At 40.5% G+C, this 24,550-nt stretch overlaps 1 protein-coding gene across 5 annotated transcripts; it reads right to left on the bottom strand.

Moving 5' to 3' along the window:
• Window positions 1-542: 542 nt before the first annotated feature.
• On the bottom strand, window positions 543-22,923 carry Zkscan8 (zinc finger with KRAB and SCAN domains 8). 5 transcript variants are annotated; one of them, XM_028879332.2, is made up of 6 exons: window positions 22,742-22,919; window positions 17,361-17,861; window positions 15,967-16,135; window positions 12,848-12,939; window positions 12,438-12,561; window positions 543-11,613 (listed from the first exon to the last, which is right to left on the bottom strand). In XM_028879332.2, the coding sequence occupies exons 2-6, from the start codon at window positions 17,778-17,780 to the stop codon at window positions 10,652-10,654; spliced, it is 1,767 nt and encodes a 588-aa protein (XP_028735165.1). In that variant the 5' UTR covers window positions 17,781-17,861; window positions 22,742-22,919; the 3' UTR covers window positions 543-10,651. The 5 variants fall into 5 exon arrangements, with proteins under 5 accessions (XP_028735165.1, XP_028735175.1, XP_028735184.1 ...); XM_028879342.2 differs by having other exon boundaries at window positions 17,361-17,858; XM_037205909.1 differs by lacking the exon at window positions 12,438-12,561 and having other exon boundaries at window positions 11,470-11,613; window positions 22,742-22,923.
• Between the last annotated feature and the right edge of the window lie 1,627 nt (window positions 22,924-24,550).

Below are 24,550 nucleotides of genomic sequence, written 5' to 3'. Positions count from 1 at the left end.
CTTTCCCAACTTGCTTTTGGTCATGGTGTTTTATCACAGCAATAGTAACCCTAACTAAGACAAAGGCCTTTGGCAAAGAAAACAATAAAACATTACTAAGAAACATTAAGCAGCATAACCCCATAGAATTAAAAGGCTATCCATGCTCATGCATTAATTTGGAGAGAATCAATAATTCTAGATGATTCTTCAAACCCGTGAACATGGATAGCATTGTAATAATTTATTTGTAGATAATCTGGTGGTTTATAAATACTACTTGCAATTAATGACAGTAGTATTTCCTGTTTTCCAATATTTGTAGTTTTGTTCTTCTTTACATTAGAATGACTCCTATCACCATGATAAAATGTAGTATCAAGTATCTCTCTGGAAAGTATGATGTTATATCAGCAATAAGTACTCTTCAGTGGCCCATGATGACATTAGCCTTGTTGCATACAAACATCCTAAATGTTTAAGATGTAGAAATTCCAAATATGTTGGCCATTTAATTTAATCATTTTTGAAGGCTGTCAGTTCCTTAAGCTGGGAATAAATAATTTTTTTTTTTCAGGTCCTGTGCCTTGGACAGTTGAGCTGGTTTGGATAGGGCATGACATCACTGCAGTTTTGACCCAGAAAGATATTCTGTGTCCAAATGACTACCTGAAAACTCCATCTTAAGAATACACCAAGTAGCAAGGTTAGAAAAGGCAAACAGTAGACATTGATCATCATACCACAGAAACAGGGTGATGACACATCCAGGAAATTCATTCTTTGGTTGCCAAAGGCAGGAAGATCAAAGACTTCCCACTTTCAAACATGCACAGGAAAGAGAAGTTTCTGGTGTTTTGCTGAGGCTCTTGACTTTTACCTGTAAGTGTGTGCTTTGTTTTCTGACGTTCCCCATGTGAGGTTTCTAACTTTTACATTTCAGCTCCAGCTGAGTTTGCAGTGGTAGAACATTTGCCTAACATACATGAGGCCTGATCACTAGCTCTACAAAACAAACAAACAAACAAACACCCTACAAATGAGCTTCAGAGCCATGGTCCTCTCGTTTCCAACTCCTTTATCTAGCTTAAGGTTACCTGGGCAGAATGGCAAGTGCTACCGCACAGCAGAAGCTTCACAGCATTCATTTTCACTACTTGGCCCAGAATTTCAGAGTCTAACATGACTTCCTCAAGTGCTAAGAGAATTCAGGTAAGCTGTGAACCCCTTTGCCATACTGAGCCCTCCTCTGAAAATGAACATCATTTTACTATGCCAGGGTATTTCCTCCTATCTGTTCAGAACGTGGAGCAAAGCAACCTGCAATTAAAAACAATAATTTTTATTGAAATATGTGTATGCAATGTAAGTAGAGCTTCCTGTAGAGACCCGAAGAGAGTGTCTGATCCCCCGGAAGCTGGATTTACAGGCAGTTGTGAGATGCTGAGATCCAAACTTCTGCAAGAGCAGCACACTGAACTGTTTACATTCCACAGCCTGCAACTTAGAATTATTGGAATTTATTTTCAATCTCATGTACATTATTTCAAGGGTGAGAAGAATTTCAGTTTTGTTAAGCAGGTGTGAAAAATTAAAGTACAAAACTAAACAATTTTAAAGTACAAACTCCTTATGTACACATATAGGGCTTATGGATTAAGGTGAGGAAGTTAGGCTGTGGCCTGATAGAGCTCTACTGGGTGGGACTCCCACATGTAATAAATATTTTCCAAATTTGGTTCATTAACTTCTATCTTTCAAATCTGTCCTCTCCTAGTTGATACTGGGTATGACACATCAGTTACATAGGTAAATCTGTGAACGTTATCCTAAAACCAAATACTAATCCTAATCTAGCAAGCATTTTCCAAATTTGCTCTATTCCCACATCTCCCTTTGTACACACACAGAGAAACACTAATTACAAAGGTCAGAAGGCAGAAATTCCTCTTAAAAAACTTTTCATTTATTTTTTATTTTGTTATTTGAGATAGAGTATCCTTGGCTGTCCTGGAACTTGCTCTGTAGACCAGGCTGGCCTCGAACTCAAAAATCTGCAGGCCTCTCTGCCTCTCAAGTGCTGGGATTAAAGGATTGCACCGTCACCACCTGGCCTAGGAAACTCTTTAGGAGGTGGTTTTCTTTGTTTTGGCTCAGGATCTCAGGTAAGTTAGGAGCTGGAAGTGAATGCAGGTAACTGTTGCAGTAAATGGTGACCTACTACAAATAAGCTGAAATAAACCTGTCTATTCTTCATCCAAAAGGAGACAGCATGGTCACTGTACGCATAGGTGGAAGAGCAAGGAAGCATTTCCTGAATTTAGAGTACCTGATACTCTTTCTGGGTACTTGGGCTTGGAAAAGCACCTTATGGACAGTGTGATAAGTACAACCTGCGTCAGGAGCACCCTTGCAGTTAAGACTCACTAATGTGGTCCCAAGAGGAGAGCAACTCCAGCTCACGGACTAATGAATATTGAGAAAACCCTTTTCCTTAGGAGGATGCATTTGGGGGCAATCTCTGTATCTCTTGCTTTCTTGGGCTCCTGCTTGTGACCTATTCATCTGAGGTGACATATAGGGAACTCCCAGTTCTGCAGGGAAGCATCTGACAGCTCCCAGGTCTCTGGAAAGGCTGAAATCTGTTCTTTCTGGGAGGGGCCAGGTGCCTCCTAAGCCCTGGGTAAGGCCTAACTTTGCCCTGGATTAGCTCGGACTTTAGTTTCTTTTTCCTTGTTCCGTGGTTACTGTCTAAATTTGGTTCTGCTTCATGACCCTTTTGTTCCTGGCCATCGAGACTCCGATTTCCTATTTTACCTTCCAAGAAGTGGGTTTTGATTCCTTTTACCAAGGTATGAAAACTATCAAATCTTGGGATTTAAAGTCATCACAGCTGTGAAACATCTCTAGCGGGGCCTCACTATGGCCACAGGAGTTCTCGTCTTAGTAGTGATCCCGTGTGCTCTTTTATAGACTAGGGACCAGACACAAGTTTGGTCTTACTGCAAAGTTTCTCAGGCCACTTATTTAAGAAATTCGATTGAGCCAGGCATGGTGGCACACCCCTCTAATCAGAACACTTGGGAGGCAGAGGCAGGTGGATCCCTGAGAGTTCCAGGCCAGCATGGTCTACAAAATTCTAATGTTACTGTGAATCCCAAATACTAAGGCTTTCTTTAATCACACCACAGAATAGAATACACAGGCACCCAGGATTCCATTATGAAGGATACCTCCTTTGAATATGATTCACTAGATGCCAGGAGCATCACAGCTGCTCACCAATTGTATAATCCCAAATGTCTCCAGACATAGCTTAACTTCCAAACTACTACATAAACAGCAGATGCAAAACCTATTTTCCAGCTGTACTTTTATCAGAATAGGTTTGTGTGCATGTTTCTTATTCTTTTCTCTTTGACTTTGGAAATAAGATCTCAGGTAGTCTATGTTGGTGTGAAACTCCTTATGTAGCAAGGTGACCCTGAACTTCTGACCTTCCCGCCTTCACTTCCCAACTGCCAGGATTCTAGACTTGGGGCACTCACTACACATGGCTTGTTTCCTGTTTTCAGAACTCATCAATAACTTTGGCCAAGAAAATAGTTTAAAACTTTGTGGTTTCTTTTTTTAAAACATAGACCCTCCTAGAATTTCTTTAAGGCTTTACTCCTGATACAGGCAAATCTTGATGAATTATAATACTTTATGGAGACTTGTTTTTTTTTGAGACAGGGTTTCTCTGTGCAGCCTTGGCCACCCTGGAACTCACTCTGTAACCTAGCTGGCCTCCAACTCAGAGACTGGCCTGCCTCTGCCTCCTGAGTGCTGGACTTAAAGGTGTGTACATCACTACCGCCCAACCAGTTTTGTACTTTTTGAGTGTACTAAATAGGACTTGTCACTGAAAAGCCTTAAAGGTTTCAATATTACAAAAAATCCACACAATAATTCAACAAGCATTTATTAAACACCTACTGTGTGCTCAGCACTGTACTAGGCACTAAGAGGGTGCAGTGATACAAATGTTACAGTTATTATCCCTGCCCTCAAGGAGCTTACAATTTAATTTTGGAAATAAATACAAATGTGAAACTACTATACAGACTTCTAGAAAATAATTACAGAGCAAGGTATTAGTAAGAGAATGGCTCACAGTTCAAGCCTGAAAGTTAACTGCTCCTGCAACACAGAATACAGGAAGATCTTGATGGGAGAACTCAATCAGGAGGTGCTCACTCAAAAGACACAAAAGTAGCAAGTTCTGAAGAGTGAACAGGAGTTAGGGCCAAAGAGCAATCTAAGGAAGAAAAAGAAAACCATGAGAAAGGCACAGAGGCAAAGGCTTGTAAGACAATAGTAGAAAGCCGTAGGAGGTTTGAGTGTGATGTGTCAAGGTGAACATGTTAGGGAGTGAGAAAAGCTGAGGCTAACTAAGAATGGAGAGCAAAGTCATGTACCACTACCACTCTGGTAGAATTATCTCCTGGGAGATCAGTAAAAATGAGGATCATTTCAAAAGTGTTATATAAGTTGGATATTCTGAAAGGAATTCCAGTAACCTGAGCCTACATGATGTGGGTGTGTGTGGAAGACTATAAGGGTATGTCAGAAATATAACAAAACAAAACAAAAAACTAAGCAACAACGAAAACAAGCCTCAAGAAGAATACAATCGAGATCAACAAGATTCTAGACTTGGAGAGTGGAGGACAGAAAAAGATGAAATGGTAACTTTAAGGCTGGGATGAGAAATATGAAGGACAGTGATTCTATTTAGGGTACGTACAGCAGTTAAGCAATGATGTCTATTTTAACAGAAAATACAAACGGAAGGAGAAAAATGGTGAATTTTGGTTTCAAATACCAGGTTGTGTAGGTACCTGAGGAAAATTCCCCAAGCAGTGAGATGACAAAAAAGTCAAAGTGGGAAATATGAAATCACTCAAATACATGAAGTACCAAAACAGAAAAACAGGAAAAAAGACACAAAACGTGAGTAAAAGTAGGACATGGGGATTATTTTTAGTATAGGGGAGAAAAACGACTAATAAAGAAAAGCCAGATATTGAAGAAAATTGACCTAAAAGATCCCATAAGACAAAGAAAGGAGAATTCTTGAAGTATGGTGTATTAGTCAAGGTTCTCTAGAGAACAGAGCATATAGATTGAATCTTCGTATATGTAGAGAATGGGAATTTATTAGAGTGGCTTACAGGCTGTGGTCCAGTTAGTCCAGCAATGGCTGTCTACCAATGGGAAGTTCAAGAATCCACCAGCTGTCTATTCCACCAGGCTGGATGTCTCAGTTGGTCTTCACTATAGGCCAGACAGAATCCTGAAGAAGTAGGCTCTAATTCCAGTGAAGGAATGGACTTGCCAGCAAGAACAAAAGCTTCCTTCTTTCATATCCTTATATAGGCTGCCATCAGAAGGCGTGGCCCAGACTAAAGGTGGATGGATCTTCCCACCTCAAAAGATTAAGATTAAAGTGGGTCTTTCCACTTGAAATGATTTAAAAACAAATCCCTCACAGGGGTACCCAGCAGTCCAGTTTCAGTTAATTCCAGATGTAGCCAAGTTGACACCTGAGAATAGCCATCACAAACCCACCCATTGTCAACTTGACACACAATCATATCTCCTTATGCCATGCTTAATTTCCAAGTGAAAATAATAGTCAGGTCATAATTCCACCTAACATATGACTATCTCACGTACAATTGCAAATGCATTATATATTTAACCAAGTCATAATTACATCTAACATGATATAACTGTCCCTTGTACAATTGCAAACTCATAATAAATTTTAGAATATATGGCAATGTCCCTTGAAGGACATTCTTTTGGTATCTCAAAACTTAAATATGGTAACCACAGATATTCTCTTAATTGATGTTACATTATATGATAAAGAAATTGAAGAAAGAAACACAAATATCTGTACAAACACATTCTTAACAAAATATGACAGAAAGAGTTATGTCAATTATAATCCTCATTTCTACAACTGGCTACACGACCATAGCTGGTATTTATAACTACCTTCCTCTACTATCCTGTTATTTCCTCAAAGCAGAAAAGGCAATATTTAAGGGGTGAGAGTACATCTTCTGCTGAGGGGAGAGAGACTATTCCTTCAGGTGAGATAAACCCTCGAGAATCTGAGGGTTGAATTAACAGGGTCTTCCTACACATCTCCATCCCAAGTTACAGGATTCGATTCTTTACCAATTTAAGGCTCTTCCTTGAACCACTGATATCCTCTGAGGTTGAGACTTGAATTTTTTTTTTTTTTAAATGCAGCCAACCTTATAATGAGGGCTTCGGTTTGATTTTCTACAATTTCAGCTGTAGCTGCTGAACATAAGATTCTCTTCTAGGGCACACTTATTTAGACTGTTTATATACGTCTAGAGTTGGCCAATTATATCAATGAGTACATTGTTGTTCTTCACTATATTCTGAGATGCTAGAAGTTGGTTAATTTTATCAAATACATTCTTTTCCTTTGTCAATTTATGCAGAGATGCTGGGAACAACCAACTACCACCATCCTTTTTCCCATTTTTCTACAAATTGTCAAAAGTTTTATATACAGAGTCACCAAATCTCTCGCCTCCCACAACTGGTCAATCAGGATAATCAAATGCACTTTGTCTCCTTAAGTCTGTAAAATAGTTCACACCATGGGCTTTCAATACACCCTGAGTTTCTGAGAGGCTTCAGTAGATGATGGTAAATTGGAAACCCTATTCCAGATACTTAAAAAATTTCATCCTTATTCTTCTATTGCTCTAGAACTACTTCTGGTACAAAAATCTGTATTAGTCAGGGTTTTCTAGAAGAAGAGAGCTTATAGAATGAATATATATATATGGGATTTATTAGCATGGCTTACCTGCTGTGGTCTAGCTAGTTCAACAATGGCTGTCTACCAATGAAAGACCAAAGAATCCAGTAATACTCAAAATGACAACCAAGAACAGCCACCACATATGGGAAAGCCCAACATTATGAAATATAAAAGAGATTAAGAAGGACAACAATAAAAAGCCTTAATTTATATATCGGACATTCTACATACATTTTAGTGGAATGTTGACTATGACAGCAAGTAAGGAAATGTTTTAAGAGCTAAGGCAGAAATGGGTTAAATGAATAACATTTGAAAAATCAAGAAAAACACAAGACACACAGAATGGTGATTGGCAACGGGCAAGAAGCTTGAAGGACTTATCACTGCAGACTGTGGAGAACTTACTACTGCCACCCTAACTGCCCATCTACCTAACCTGGAATCTACTCACTTCTCTTTCCCTTAGGCAGTCTACAGAGAAATGTATTTGAATCAGTAAGCTGATAATGCTTTACCCTCCTAGTTACTCCTTTAAGCATATTTTAGAGACAAAATTTACCTTTCTGGTACTAAAATCAAGAACATCAATGTCTACAGATGGTCTCACCCAAGACAGTATTTTACACCAATTTTCCAGTAATTGCAATGGAGCCACACTATACTACTGTATGCTATTTTACCTAGTATCTTTCATGACTGGTACATGGTTTAACTTGGCAGGCCAGAGTTTAGTCAGCATTGGTAGTACATCATAGTGGTCATCACAGGCTCTAGCACCAGGCTATATGTATGGGGTAGAATTTTGTCATTTGCTGGCTGTGTGATGTTGATTAGTTCTCTAAGCTTCTGTTTTTATCATCTATAAATGGGGCATGTAGTGATACTAGCTTTTAAGTAGGATAAATGTTTAACTTAGGGTTTGGCTCACAATAACTGCTCAAAAAAAAAAAAAAAAGTCGGCTATCATTCTGGAGATGTAGAAACAAGAGCAAAGCTACAGTGGTCCACACTGGAATCAATCACCACATTCTTGAATACCTATCTGGTCTCATGGAGAAATTCTCTGAAACCTCAGAGGTTTCCCCAGTGGTTTATTGATGGCAAGAGAGTCATGGAAGAACCACTTTACCATGCCAGATCCTAAGATGAGCAGCTGAGGATGGCAGAAAAAAGTACTGGTGAACAATTCATTTCAGATTGAAAGAAAAACATTTTTGACTCCATAGGACAAAAGCTTAATGAATGCCACTGATAGCTAAGAGCTCTAAATGATGTAACATAGATTAATGCTTGGCGAATTCAAGACTAAAAATGACTTCTATGTACTTCTTCAGACTCCACAGCCTTCTCTATTATAATATGCTATAACACTTGACCTCTTCTATACAAGTGCTAAATCAGCTTTGATAAACCATTTTAATTTTTTTATTATTTGTAATTATGTTTATATGTATATGCACATGTGTACCTGTGTGCCGGTGCCTGTGGAGGCCAGATATGTTGGATCCTCCTGGCGCTAGAGATACAGGAAGTTGGAAGCCACCCAACACGGGAACTGAACTCAATGGTTCTCTGCAAGAACAGTCCACACCTTAACCTCTCAGCCATTTTTCCAGCCCCAGTTACCTTTTTTGGTTTTTTGAGACTGATCTCACTATATTTAAAGCTGGCTTAGAACTTTCCATACAGACTAGGCTGGCCCATGAGTTCTATGATTAAAGGTATACATTACCAATAATGGCTCCAATAATTCATTTTTAAATGACAACCTTTTTTCATATTCACCCCAGTGTAACATTAATCTTCCCAATTTTATTATTTTCTTTTCTTTGGACTGCTTCCACATGCTTAGTAGTTCTGAGGCTGAAGAGTAATCTGGTACACATTACTCTAGATACAAATGCTAAAAGAGCAATTTATTGGAAATGAAGGCAGGTGCTCCACAAAAGTGTACGAGGAGTGAGCATGCATATATGCACACATGCAGACACCTAGCTTCTCTGACAATGTATGCATCTTATGCAACTTTTGCACACAAGGTAGCACTGACCTATACAGAAATCCTGTCATCTAGACAGCGGAAGGCACAACTCAAGCCAATTGGAGCTGGAGAGATGGCTCAGTGGTTTAGTGTGTTAGAGCAGAGTTAGGGATGGCAATCTGTACTAAACAGGAAGGAAGCAAACAGAAAGGACAAGAAAATAAAGAATCATGAAAAGGACTAGTCTGAGAGCTAACCAAAGAAGCTAAGATGAACCTTTTCAATGTAGTCACAGTGTGAAATTGTTTTCTTGGACATTTCATTGGAACCTACTTATGTGTCTTCTGAGTAAGATTAATGGAATAATTTTAAGTGTGAGGATTAATGTTGCAAAGCAAACATTATTCAACTCCAAGCCCATTGTCTAATCAAATGGTCAAACATGAAATTTAATTATTAGTAACACATAGTTTTCTTGCTCTTCATTAAATGAGAATTCTAAGCATGTTTCCAATATTGGAGGGACTAGTAGCACTACTAGAATAAGTATAATTACTTATCTGAAAGGACACTAAATTTTAGATGCACAAGATCAGGTTTGTTATTTTAAAACAAGTCTCATTATTTTATACAATAGCCTATGTTATGCTGAAAAGCCTTAGAGGTGAAATATAGGGCCTGGTGACAATGAGTATAACAGTCTCTCTTTGTTGTTAGATGACTGATGGAATGCACCAGAATTCAGAATGAGGAATCAGAGGTGAGGTATTTGATATATTACCACTGTGGATAATGAAGATATGCAAATGGAAGGAAACAGACAGAAGATGATGGAGCTGCAGAGGCCATCTGAGAAGGGCAGTCCAGGCTGACCATGTACTCAGGGAGTTTATATAGATAGGAACCTGAGAGCAGTACTGTAATGGGCCAAAGGGATGATGTACATTCTTTGTAAGGATTTTCAATGTCTTTTTCTAGCACCTCTGTCTCCTAGGTGGTGCCAAAGCTTTGATAGTGCAAATATTTTTCGAACCACAGTGTACAGTGGTAAGGTAAAGGAGAGTCAGGAGAGTCACCTTGAGGTTCAACTGTCCATGCTCAATAGCCAGGCTGAGTCTCCACTCACCTTTCTTTGCATCACTCCCAGCAACATCACTAATGCATCCACTTCCTTTGCTGACACATGTACTGAGACTGGGCATGGTGAAGGATATGAAGGATCTGAGCTCAGGGACTCAATGGAGTCAATAGGGCTAAATGAAGAAAAATGCTACAGTGCTGTTAAATATATAGCATTGAGTTTGGAGAGGAATATGGATTCCTACCATCTAAGAGTATTAGAACAATATGTTAAATGTCTAACCATTTCCCTCTAGGTAGGGTATTAGAAAGCTAAATACAAATCATAGCCTCATTGAGGTTGCCTTGGAGTCAAGCAGCTTCTTAGGTTAGGATTTACAAGGGCACCTTCAGAGGGATGACAGAAAGGGACCACAGGATATGGGGAGAAGAGAAGCTTAGGAGTGGCCCCTCTCAAACTTCCAGCTACTCTTGGGAGAGACAAAATATAGTGTTTTAAGTCCCAATAGGCAATTGCTGTTATTTTCAAGTTCTGAAGAATATATTAAGCTGCTGGGGCTCTCTGCTTCACCAGATTCCTCCAAACACAGTCAAGCTAATCAATCTGTATGAGGGATTGGGCTCAAACAACTGAAGTGCTATTCCTAACTTGGTCACCACTACTGATTCTGCCTTTTTCACTAGACTTTTCCACTACTACATGGTTCCTCTAATGCTGAATAACGTTCCAATGACAACCAGAGCTTGCCCTATACTCCCGTGGTTTCAGGCTTTTCTCCAGTGTGGATTCTTTGATGTCGAATGAGGCTCGATCTCTGAATAAAGGCTTTCCCACACTCACTGCATTGGTAGGGCTTCTCCCCTGTATGTATTCTCATATGCTGAATGAGACCAGTGTTCCCATTGAAAGCTTTCCCACATTCTTTACACTTATAGGGTCTTTCTCCAGTATGGATTCTCTGATGTTCAATAAGGCCTGACTTCTGACTGAAGGCTCTCCCACACTCATTGCATTTGTAGGGTTTCTCCCCAGTGTGGCTTCTTTGATGGCCAATAAGATGGGAGCTGCGTCTGAAGGTTTTCCCACACTCATCACACTCATAGGGTTTCTCCCCAGTGTGAATTCTCTGGTGTCCAATGAGGTGTGAACTATGACTGAAAGCTTTTCCACATTCATTACATTCATATGGTCTCTCCCCACTGTGGATTCTCTGGTGCAAAATAAGGCCTGCACTCTGACTAAAGGCCTTCCCACACTGATTACACTGATATGGCTTCTCCCCAGTGTGGATTCTCTGGTGCAGGATCAGGCCTGTGTTCTGACTGAAGGCCTTCCCACATTCCTTGCAGTGGTAGCGTTTCACTTTGTTGTGGATATCTTGATGGGAAAGGAGGGCTGACCTGTAACTGAAGGCTTTACTGCACACATTACACTGATAGGGTTTCTCTCCAGTGTGGATTCTCCAGTGTCGGACAAGGCCTGAGTTCTGAGCAAAGCTTTTCCCACATTCATCACATTTGTGCCGTCTCTCTTGTGTGGGATTTCCCTGCTGCCTCTCTAATCTGCCCAGAAGGTCTTGGGCTTTTCCATGAGCAAGACCCAGGATAACATCCCCATTGCAGCTGGCAGCTGTCTGTCCATGTGGCTGGATTCCGGTCGATATTACCTGTTTTGAAAACAATTCCTTGTTCTCACTCCTGGTCTCACCATCTGAAATAAACATGTAGTAAACAATCATTCTCAAAGTCACTTTCTATTTTCCATACTAGAAGAAAGAGGGAAATGAAGTTCTCATGGAAGCTACAAGTGAATACAAGCTTCTCTATGCAAAATAGGGAGAGATATATGCAGGTTGATCAAGCAGAAGTACCAAATGCCAACTGGGAAAGAGATGCCAGGAAAAAAGGGTTTCCTGATAGGTGAGTAAAGCTGGAAAAGGATTGATTGAGAAGTGTTAAGTTGGGGAGTAGGAAGAGATAAAGAACTCCTACAAGATCTCCTGAGTAGGACAGAATGCACCGAACAGCTCTGAAAGGGGTGGGGTTACAACTGCCTCATACAACAGAAATACGCTAATATGATGGTCCAAGGGGCCTGGAAGAAAGGTGTCAACACAGGGAGTACTACAGAGATGTCAATTTCTAACTGGCAAAAAGAACAGTCTTCACTATAGAGATACAAACTGGAAGGGATTCATCTCAATCTAATATCCATTTCTTGAATTCTGAGTTTCTTTTCTTTAAGATTTAAGCAAATTTATATCTATGTGTGTCACATGTGTAAGGTGTCTGCAGAGGCCAGAAGAAGGCATCATAGCCCCTCGAGTTGGAGTTACTGGTGGTCCTCAGGTACCTGATGTGGATGCTGGGAAAAGAACTCCAGTCCTCCAGAAGAACAGGAAGCACTCTTAACCACTGAGCCATCTTTACAGCCCTGAATCCTGAGTTCAACTAAGTCTTCTAGAAACCTAATAAAGCTATCAGAAACAAACAAAGAGAAAATTCTTAACTTATAAAAACTACAGCTCTCCTTACCCAGGGAGAACATGTTTCTGTATTTCTCGGGCCTGTTATCTCTATTCAGATCCTTCTGTGATGGATCAAGAAGCCACTCCTCTCGAATAAGAGACACAGCCATGTCTTCAATCTTTTCCAAAGTCTGAAACAAAAGAAGACCCTCATTTGGGGCCTAGAAAGGTTCCATAGCTCAAAACCATTGTTTGAGGTAACTACAGTGTTAGGAGAGGCGAAGAAGCAGGAATGTGAATAGCTGGGAGGAAGAGGAAAGTGCACTAGATTTATTGGGGGAAACCAAAGAATGGTTTGTTACTAAGCAAAAAGGATTCAGGGAAAGTTCTTAAACAGGCATCACTATAGACAGATATGGGCATTTGCCACAATATTGTCAGAGACATGGGCTTTTAGTGAGAAGGAGCACAACTCACCTGGAACCCTGCAGTGAGAAGTCTAGCTGTCACCTCCTGATCTCCAGAACTTCCTTTCTGGGAAGGAGTAGGACTCTGAGAAGTAGACATGGCTGAGGAGAAAGGAGCTATGAATTGACTACTCTTATTGTATGGTTGTGGGAGCCAGCATTCACTTATCCAAAATTACTTTTATTTCTATATATTTATATATAATTATATATAATGCCAAGGATTTTGCACATAAAGTGCTGATATCTTGGACTCTGGCCCATATCCATGGATGCCCAGAGAGCATCTGTACTTTAATTACTTGAACTTACACAGTCAAATAAACAAAGCATACTGATTTCCTAACAGGAGCTGCTTTCCAATTTCTTCTCTACCAAAAGTACTATCTCTGTGTAGCATTTTCCTAGATCTTGAAGTCCTAGAAAACTGAATATGAGAACCAACCAATCTGTTACCTTTCTGATATCTGCCATGGCTGCTGGTGTCCGCTTTTCATGATTAGTTAGTATCTTATCACCAAAATCGACGTCATAGTTAAGCAACATATGTCTTGGGCAACAAGATTTAGGACTTCAGACAAGAATTATATAATTAACTAAAGTGTTTCTACGCTATTTCTTTAGAAACATTAAAAATTCTTAGCCTTTTGAATAAGATCAAGTGTAGGAATATTAAAAATTCCCTTATATGTTGGTGGGGTGGCAAATGCCTATAACCACAGCACTTATGGTATAGGCAGGAGGACCATCACAAGTTCGAGGCCAGGCTGATCTACATTGTGAGTTCTAGGCCAGGCAAGACTATATAGAGAACCTTTTCAAAGAGCAAAAAACATTCACTTATAGCAAACAAAGCATTATAAATTCCATAAATAGGAAAATAAAACAAAAAAACCCAACGAAGACAAATAGCCTAGAATAGGCTGTTCTGTATAAAATAGGACAATTCTCAAAAAGTAATAGGAAAAAAAAACCCTAAAACAACAACAAAAAACCAAATAAAAAACAAAACAAAAAACAAAAAAACTAACCAAACAAACAAAGAAAACCAGATTTAAGGGGCTTCATCTGGCCAAATATGATTTAACCACAGTTAACACAATGTTTCTGGAACAAAGACTTTATATGTCCGTGGGTAAATAATAGCAATAAGATGGAAGAGTTGAGGACATACTCAATCAGAAGAGTGCTTGTCTTGGATGAATAAGGCCCTGAGTTAGTTCTTAGCACTGCACAAAACAACAGACACACCCACCCAAATCTACCCAAACCTACACACACACACACACACACACACACACACACACACACACACACACGCATGCACATGCGCGCGCGCGCGCACACACACACACACACACACACACACACGCACACGCACACACACGGCTGGAATGATGGCTCAGTGGTAAAGTGCTTGCTATAGAAGTAAGAGGACTTAAGTTCAGATCCCATCACTCACATAAAAGCCCTGTGTCTGGAGCCCCAGTGTTAGGGGTTGAAGAGAATGGAGACAGGCAGATCCTTAGGGCCTGCAGGTCAGGTAGTCTAGCTGAAATGGTAGACTACATGTTTAGGGAAAGACTCTATCTCAAAAAATAAAGTAGAGGGTCTAGAGAGAGCTTGGGGGGAGGGGGGATAAAAGTGCTTTCCATATAAGCCTGATGGCTCAAGTTCAATCCTGGAACCCATGGTGGATAGACAGAAGCAACTCTTGAAGATTAAAATTGTTCTCTGACCTCCAGGTGCATGCCTGGGTACTACTACTAATAATGATAATGGTAGTAATAATAATAAGTAAGGTAGGGAGAAAACAGAAGACACCCAACATGACTTCTAGTCTCCACATGAGTAGCCAGGGATAAACTAAAAGGGAAGGAAGTAAATGTTTTCTCTTAAGATTAACAATGGAACAACATAGAAAGAATGACCGAGAAATTACCATTTGTAACTGGTTTAGTAATAATCACTGACTCAGTTGAGAAGCATCAATGAAATAAAGTAAAAAAGAAACATCAATAAATATTAAAACCCCTGTTTTAGCAACAAGTATGATAAGGATTAAGATATTTACACACCTTCATGGGAATTTCCTCCTAAATTACTCCTTAATTATAAAGGGAAGAAAAATAACTTGACAGTGATCAGCCTAGGAAGATTAATCTTAAGTAAGTCTTCAAAGATAACATCACAATAGGTCAAATTTCTGAAGTGTTCTTGCCAAACACACACAACTTGAACCTAAATATGAAAAAATACCAAATAAACCTAATGTGCAATCATTCTAATTCTAATCTATGTTCTTTAAAACTGTTATGGTCAAGAAAAGAAAGACTAAGAAATAATGCCCAAAATGCCAAATTAAAGGAGATTGAAGAGATTTATGACTAAATGCACTATGGTCATAGGGTGGACTCTGGACCAGAAAACCACTGCGACAACTGGCAAACGTGAGAATGAGATGTGAACTGGATCAGTACCACACCAGCACCACAATTCCTGCCCATGTCATCTGACTGTGGTCATCAAAAATGCTCTCATTAGAAAGAAGCCACATTGAAGCACTTGTAAATAAAATGTTAGGATACTAGAAAAAAATCTAAAAAAAAGTGTCTGCTGTAAATGTCCTGGGGTAACAAAGTTCTTTGTTTGAAAGTTTACCACTAGAACTGATGGTCTATTGTCCTCTGGGCATGACATGGCCATTGCCCTCCTGAAATCTCAGCCGCTCTGACTGCATGCATACAATCTGCAAGCTTGGATCCATTAACGTTTGCCACAGAGTGGGGAAGGATCACAAGAGCCTCCCCATTCCCATGCAGACAATTCACTGGTGCTAAGAGATTTCTTTAGTGGTGTGGCTGCTGCTAAGCTACTCATGTTCCTATAAAAATCCTTTATCCTTCCCCTAATTAAACTCATTGGTTAGTCTTCAATAAAACTGTTTCATTGGTGTGTCGTTCGTGCCCCACCTGGGGTGCATAGATGTTTATCCCCACAGGAAAAGATCACACACTACTTCTATAAACATTCAAAACCAGAAGATCGGGACTACTCAAACACTGATGCCAGTTCTTGAATGAGACAGGTACCCCAAATGTAAGTTCCTTTCCTTTCTATGTTCCTCACCTTTATAAGTGAAATCTGGCCTCTCTCCTCTGTCCTGTGGCTTCTGGGGCACTGAAGATTTATGTTTGGTTGCCATGGCTTGGAGTTGAGTACTTGGAGGTTCTGGTGCAGATTCTGAAGATACAACTTCCTCCCAGAGTACCCTGTGCCCATGTGTATGAGCTGAGACCTAGAAACAAAGGGACAGTGAATTACAAAGAATTCCTTTGAGAAATGAAGTGATGGCAGCAGCAGAGCCAACTGCCTTCGATGGCTGTTCAGATTTGGGAAAGCAAGCAGTATAATATCATTTCCTTCCTGGGGCAACAAGAAACACTACATTAGAACAAAAAGAAGGGATTTGTTCCGCTCAGTACTAAAGAAAAGACTTCTGTTGATGTTTCTCTACTGCATCAAACACCAGTATTTGTGCTCCAACTCTAAGACAGAGAACGAATAACAGAAAACCGAAAGAGGGCCATACAATACCAAAATACTCGTTTGACAAGAAACTTGTAAGCCTATATTCTAGTAAGCAGTCATCTTTAATTATCCAGGCAAGGCAAGCAGACACAGAAAACAGTCTGGAAAGCTGGGCTTTACTTGTTTTGTGCTAAGCATGCTCCCCTCCCCCTCCCAAATGCACCTAGCACCTGTTAGCAAGCTAGGACTCACACCCACATTAGGCTGTACTCATTCATACCTTACTCTGAGCAACGGAATAAATGTCCCCTCTCCTTAACAACCATGAAACCCGGACAGCGTGTACCCAGTCATATTCCAGTTATATCTATCTGGTAAGGAAGGTAGGGGGCCAAGCAGACCTAGGCTGATGTTGGGTACATGAGCAATAAGGCAAACTGTGTCCTTTCAGAAAACAAAGAACCATTCCCATCATGCCTGTTAGCAAACAAACTTTTTCCTCTCAAACTTCATAAAAAGAAGCCCCAAATAATTGGGGCCCTTAAGTACTCTCACTCAAGTGGCCTGTCACTCTTGACTGTATTTCCTCCTTTGTACTGTTATTCTGCCACTGAATAAAGTTTCCTTGCTCCCTGTACAATTTGTGTGGGTCTTTAGTTTAATTTCTTGAATAAGAGGCCAAAAGTGTGGAAACACTTGACCCAAACCCTGACCACAGATACCATGGGTACCCCAGAAGAAAAGTAATTTAAGCTCCTTGTGTCTCATGGTCCCATTTAGCAAGCAAGGATAACAATACAACTGTAGGAATTTTAAGAGGATAAGAAATGGGTTCTCTCCTTTACAAAACTACAAGTGCAATACACAGTGCATTGAATAATTTCAATCTGCATTCAACAGAAGCCAGGGCAGAGAATTTACTCCTCCAAGTGAAGCCAATGTCTTTCTACCCAGCTTCCAGGAATCCAGTCACAGCATGCATAGCTACTTACTGGTCGTCCTAGGATATTAATCTGTCTTTCCAAGTCCTCCAATAGGCTCACCACCTCCTCTCCATTTTCTAACTGGTGTTCCTTAACCAGAGTCTGCAGCTCCTCAGGCAGGATGGTCAGGAACTGCTCCAGCACCAGCAACTCCAGGATCTGCTCCTTGCTGTTCACGTCTGGCCGCAGCCACTGATGGCAAAGCGCACGAAGCTGGATCAGAGCTTCCCGGGGTCCTAAGGTCTCCTGGTAGCATAGCTGCCTGAAGCGTAGGCGAAACAATTCTTGGCCAGAAGTATTATTTTCATGCACACTAGACTCCTCATCCCAACCATGATCCTCCTCTATCTTGACAATGACAAGGTCCTCTTCAGGAGCTTGGTCTGGTGGAGATGGGGCCGAAGAAGGCTTTCTTGATTCTGTAGCCATTTAGGGCCAGAAATGCTTAAAAGTCCCCTTTCCTCTACCTTCTGTATCTTCTTAAGTCTTCTGAGGACCTCCAGGGTACTTCTTCCCAAACAGGAAATAATAAATATGTTAAGGTAAGGCAAAAGTCATAGTAACTTACCAGCATACCTCAACAAGCTCCCCTAAACAATAAATATGTCACACCAAACCTACCTAGGGTACAAACCCTTCCTTTTGATTTCCTGTTTAGGGCTGTGGAGGCCGGAGACTCGGCCTAACTGAATGTATTTAATATCAGGCCGCTCTCAGGACCACTCACTGAACTCCTCGTAACACCTTATACACCTCCCACTCAACTGTTGTTTGTACTTCAGCGCCCAACCCTGTTCTTATTCTCAACAGATGAGATTAATTTCTCTATCCTCTACTCCAAGAACCTTTTGAACCCTTTCCTCTCCACTACCTAAGATTCAGCATCCTACTAATGCTCTCGATCTTCCCTTTTGTATCAAGGCTAACTCTTGGACTCCATCTCTTACTCCTAAAAAATCTGTTGGAGCAGTGGAGCTGCAAAGAACCTGGACGTCTTATCAACATCTACAATGCCCAAATCTCAACCCACACACCAACGACCTTCTAGAATGTTATAGAAATAAAACAGTAGTGTTGGAGTTTGACAACTTTCACTTAGCAGAAGACACCTGATATTAATCAATGCTGTGTCTGTTTATCTTATACAAATAACCATGTGAGTTGTTTCCTGTTCCTGATTATGAATAAAACACTATGATTATGTGCATACATATTCTTGTGACAGTTTTTAATTCAGTGGGGGGTAAAACCCAGAAGTAAATTGCTGAGTCTTAAGTGCAGTATCTAAAAAATTGTTGAGCTGCTTTCCAATGTGGCTGTAATATTTTGCATTCCACTAGGGCCTGACATTGTATTTAAAAATTTTAAATATTATAATAGGTATATAGTAATGTGTCATGATTTTAACTTGTTTTCTTACTAACAATGTTGAACACACACATATTTTGGTGAAGTACTGATTTAAAAATTTTGGCTCTTTTTTTTTTTTTTTTTTTTTTTTTTCAGTTTCATTCTATAACTAAAGAGTATCAAACCTGTGATTTTCCCACCTCAGCTTCCCAAGTGCTGGGACTATGGGTGTGTACCACCATGCTCAGCTTTATTTATACACTTATTTAGTTTGTTTAGACTGCTGAGACAGGGTCTTATCATGTAGCCCAGTATAGTCTGGACCCCAATGTGCAGTCCAGGCTGATCTTTAACTTAGGATCCTCTTGCCTCCATCTCTCAAGTATTGGGAGTACATGCATGTGTCATCATGCTTTGCCCAGTATTATTTTGTAACTGAGGTTTTATATTGTTTGTATGTTTAAGATTTGAGAAATCCTTATATATTTTGGATACAAGAGATACATGATTTACAAATATTGACTCCCTTCTATTTTTTTTTTTTTTTTTTTCCTGAGACAGGGTTTCTCTGTGTTGTTTTGGTGTCTGTCCTGGATCTCATTCTATAGACCAGGCTGGCCTCAAACTCAGAGATCCGCCTGGCTCTGCTCCCGAGTGCTAGGTTTAAGGCATGTGCCACCACCGCCCAGCTCTCCCTTCTATTTTTTTTAAGCAGTGGCCTTTGAAGAAGATATTTGTAATTTTTCTGGAGCATAAGTTACCAATTTTTTTTAAAGAATTGTACTATTGATATCATATTTAAGAAATGTCTGCTTAGTCCCAAATCACAAACGTTTTCTTCTAAAAGTTTGTAGTTTTAGGTTTTACTGTTAAGTCTATGGTCTGTTCTGAATTAATCTTTGAGGAGGTGAGGGTATGGCTAGGGGTCCCCTTCCTTGCATAAAGATGACAATCTGCTCTAGCACCATCCACAGAAAGGGTAATATACTGAATTGCTTGCCTTTTCATCTGGGGGAGGGGTGGGGGAAGCTGACTGACCATGAATACTGTTTCTGGAGTCTCTATTCTGTTATCTTGACCTAGAAATCTACCTTCTCTCGATACAAAGCTGCCTGAAGATGGATTTTTAAATATTAAAATCAAGTAGTTCCAATCCTGCAACTTTTCTGTTTTTGAAGCTGATTTGGCTTTGCTGGCTGTCTCCTTTTTTGAAACACATATTAGAATAAGCTTACTGATTTCTAATAATGCTGGGACTGAACTTGTATTTAATCTATAGCTCAGTTCAGAGATACTATCTTAATAGTATTGTTATCACATTAGGGATGATACCTTAACTAGCATGTTCCAGTCCATGAATACTGGTATCTCTTCATTTAAGTTCCTTGGACTACTTTCATTATTGACCAAACTATTGTCCTTTCTCTCTATATCTACACATACTACTTTTCTCATAACTGTACATTTCTGGCTGCAAAAAAGTTTTTCTCTCTTAATTTCATAATCCTCATTGTGGGAGCCCACAACTGACTCAGTTTCCCAGTTTGAATTTGAAGCCAATCTGAACTCTGAGTCAACAGAGTTCAGGCTTGCTTGCTCCAGGGCTGTGAGAAAGTCCTGATTAGCCCACAGGAAGGAACACACTATCTAGCTAGATGCAGGCTGCTGATGCCAGCCAGAGGCACATTGAGATAGAAAATGAAACTGCCTGCTCCTTGACTCAAGGACAGGATAGATGGTGGTTGAATGCCTGTGCTGTGCATTGTTCTACCTCTGTCCTTCCAGACTGAATAAGCTGGCTGTGAAATAAACTCAGGCACTGTTTGGCATTGACTGGCAGACCTCTCTACTCTTTTCTGTCTTCTTCATTGTCTCTTCAATCCGCATGCCTCTACCCAGCTACCCAATCAATTGGTCGGCAGGCTCCGACACCTCATGAAAATTTTATCTCATTGACAGAATTAAAGAACATCAGAGGGCTATATTTACAACACAACACAGAATTGTCTGGATTTGTTGTAAGAGTGATAGTTACAGCTAGAACTCCAGGTCCAAAGAGCTCACCTGGACGGCCCTGTTTCTTTGTGTGTTATGTGTACTTTAATGTTTTCTTTTCTTGTGTAGATACGCCCCTTGCTAAGGCCGCAGCGGTGACTTCTCCTGACTGTGGCTATACTTCTCTTTCACTCATGTTCCATGATGCTACTAACTCTGTCTTCAAAGCAGATGCCCTAGGTCGTCCCTATGAATGTAACCTTATTTGCAAATAGTAGGTAGAGACAATCAAATTAACATGAAATTACAACTGGAATAAGATGGGTCCTTAATTCAGTGTGACCGCTCTACTGTTAAAGAGACACAGGGGTCTGCAAGACAGTTCAGAAGTTAAAGGCGCCTGCTGTCAAGTCTGACAACCTGAGTTTGGATTCCCAAGACCCACACAGTCGAGGGAGAGACCCGACTCCTGCAAGTTATCCTCTGATCAATACTAGGGCATTGCGGCATGAGCGGACCTTATTCACCCTCCCCAAACAGAACAAAACAAATATCTTACTCTATAACCCAGGCTGGTTTCAAACTGGTGATTCCCCAACCTCAGTCTCCGGAGTACTGCATGCAATTACAGGTGTGCATCAATATACATGGTCTTTTCATTCTTTTTAATGACTAATATTAATCTTCCAAAGAAAAACCTCCCCCTTTTCCAACAAGCTTTTATTTTTCTTCAATATTAAAGCTAGAGCTGAATAAAAAATTAGTCCTCTAGGTATTCTCCCCTCTAATAATTTTGTGCATACAAACTGCAATGTTGGTAAGCACCTATGAACACTGATCCTCACATATTATCCTTAAAGAACATCCAGTTAGATTTACTGACTGTAAAGGCAACAGTCCTAAGCTTCTTCTGGATCTAAAATGTTAAAGTCTTGACAACTAAGGAAGGCACAAGTCAACTAAAACAATACTGATTTTTCTTTTTCCCCCCTTTTTAAAAGTTATTACTAAGAGATTTTCTATTCATTTTACATACCAAAAACAGATTCCTCTCTCCCTCCTCAACTGACTTTTCAATAGATGTAGAAGATATATTTTCCCTTCAGATTAAGTTTAACTTGAGAAATGTCTTGGTACTGAGTGCAAATCAGGAAAGACAATCTCCAGGCTTTAGAGATCAAGGAAAAGTAAATGAAACAAACACTATGCTTTGTAGTTACTTCAAATTGCATTCACTGAGTATTTTTCTTTTGGAGATTTCTAAAGTTATTTTAATGTAGGCTTAAGCATGGGGGTTGGCAGAAATGGCACTCAGGAGTGGGCCAGACACACGTGTGGGCGCTGCTTTGATGAATGCTTTTAAGATTTATCACATTCTTATATTTAACCACAAGAGGAACTCAAAACGTGCACGTTTGCTAAAATAATGACTGCCACATAACTACACTTCGGTGACTTTGTCAAACAGAAAGAAGTATTGTCAAGTGGTGGTCAACATCTTAGAAGTCTGACAAAGATTACTCATGACTGACTTGAGTTTTGGAAATGGGAACCCACGGAGTTTTCAAGCATCTATTTCAGTTAGCTTTAATAAATTAAGTCAGCAAAGTATTCTGAATACAGTTTAATTGTGTTACCCTGGAATTAAAGTATTTCTTGGGCACACAACTGTCCAGCCATCACATCAACCATTTTCTGAGCGAAAAAAGGAGTAACAACAACAACAACAAAAATAAAATAAAAATAAACCAAAGGTGTCCATGTGTAGCAGAGGCTTGAAAAGAAAGAAGTAGCTTAAATTTTTTTTTTTTTTTTTTGAGACCGAAAGGCAAAATTGCTGAGTAGAAACAGCTGACACACGAGCCGGCTTTCCAAGTAAAAGCGACTGCAAAATACCACAGGGCTGCTGGTGATGGAAAGCGGGACCCCGCAGGAAGTTGGGGCCGGGTGTCGGCCTGCTTGGCCGGCGCAGGCCCTCTGCCGACCCGCTCCCCGCGCTCGGGGCTCCGCAGCCCGCGCGCCCCTGCCCGGCCGAGCGCACTCACCGAGAGCTCCGCACGCTGCCCGAGGGCGGGAGACGGCCCAGCGCGGACGGGGAAGCGCGCGAGGAGACGCGACGGACACCGAACCCGGGCGGGACCCCTCCAGCCGCTAACTTCCAAACCCTGGGAGCCGCAGAACCGGCCAGCACGCATCTTGCCCCACAGCCACTTCCGGAAGCTCTCTAGGAAGCCCGGAGGTCTGACAGCTCTATGGTCGGCTTGCAAAGGGACCAACTACCCCGCCTCCTGGCTGTCAGCAGCTCCAAGAGGATGGCTAAGCTGCTGCTGGGGACTGTGGACCTAGGAATGTCAAATATTTATGTCACCCAAGCTTTTGCCTGGCCAGTCTCCGGCTTCAGCTGACAAGGGTAAGAGTTGGGTGGCCGATCGCCCGATCTCGGCTGGGCTCAGGAGGGTGCTTACTATGCCTAACGAATTTCTCTTTATTCCTCCTAGATACCCTGTGCTTTCCTGTTAATGCTTCATGAATTACTCCAGATTTCCATCATACACTTCAGATTGAGGAATTTAGCCCTTTACAGTACCCGGGAAGAGTAGTGATCTTACATTATACTGCTCCTACTGACCACTGCTTTTCCTTTGACTGTGATGTGTGGTCAGCCTCCCAGTACTTGATACTTTATCATTGGAAACTGTAAAAGTTCCACAAAATAACCACAGCCCATATCTTAAGGTCTAAAAAGGATATTTAGGCTATTATTAATGGTGGGAAAGGATGAATATTTGTTTACTTTTTAATTTCAAAGATGACATTTTATCTATTTTGAGTTGTCAAAACAGAGCTGATGGGTCTCAATTCTCTTCTGGGGAAAATGAGGCAGAGGAATTTTGAATGTCTTACCTAGTGTTATATATCGAATGGCCAAGCAAAAACCTACAACAGATGGTAGAAGTCGTGGTCAAGGAGGAATTTTCAAGTTTGGGTCACAAGTGAACAATGAAAAAGTTGCCTTTAAAAAAAGATAGTCTCTTTGCAGCTCTAGCTGGCCTCATATTCAGGGAAAATCTCCTGTCTTACCTTCCCAAGTGTTGGGATTATAAACGCAAGTCAACACACCAGGTTAAAGCCTCCTGAAGTAACAGTTGATTCTTCTTTCAAAATTGAACTAAGAAATGAGGGAATATTTTACTCATTTTTTTTTTTTGGTTAGAGTTTTTAAATGATGACTGAAGTTTTGCCCACATTTAGAACACCCATGGACTCTAAGGAAGATTCTGACTACTAATTAGGCATGAGCATTAAAAGAATTTTTAGTACTTTTCTCTTTTTAGTAGAGCTTATTTACTATATGAAGTCTCTGATGTCTAACAAGAGCTGAACTTACACACAGGTCTTCCACACCCCCTGCACCCACAGGGTTTTCAACTCTGTGGGTTCTTTGATGTTGAATAATACCTGTGTGCTCACTGAGATCTTTCCCACATTCTGCATTTATAGCGCTTTGCTCCAGTGCATACTCTATAATGTCCAACAATATCTGAGAGTTGAGTGAAGGTTTTCTCACATTTATTATCTTTATAGGGCTTCTCTCCAGTGTGAGTTCTCCTCTGAGCTACTACTGAGAGTTTTGTCACAGTCTTCACATTTGTATTGTCTTCTTTCCCCCGTCACCATTTTAATCACTTTCCATTTTCAACAACATCTTTGGATTCAGGGTGCTGAGAGATGTCTTTGCTAGGTCTGTTGATAATCCCAAGGAATTCTATATCTCTGGGCATGTCTTTCTTTTGGGATGACTTCATTCTCAGTCCTGGTTTTATCACCAGTAACAAAGAGTACATAAACAGATC

This window comes from Peromyscus leucopus, chromosome 5, assembly GCF_004664715.2.
Source record: "Peromyscus leucopus breed LL Stock chromosome 5, UCI_PerLeu_2.1, whole genome shotgun sequence".
Taxonomy (NCBI): Eukaryota; Metazoa; Chordata; class Mammalia; order Rodentia; family Cricetidae; genus Peromyscus; species Peromyscus leucopus.
The sequence above is the reverse complement of the archived record's forward strand: the minus strand, read 5'-3'. Positions and strand labels throughout refer to the sequence as shown.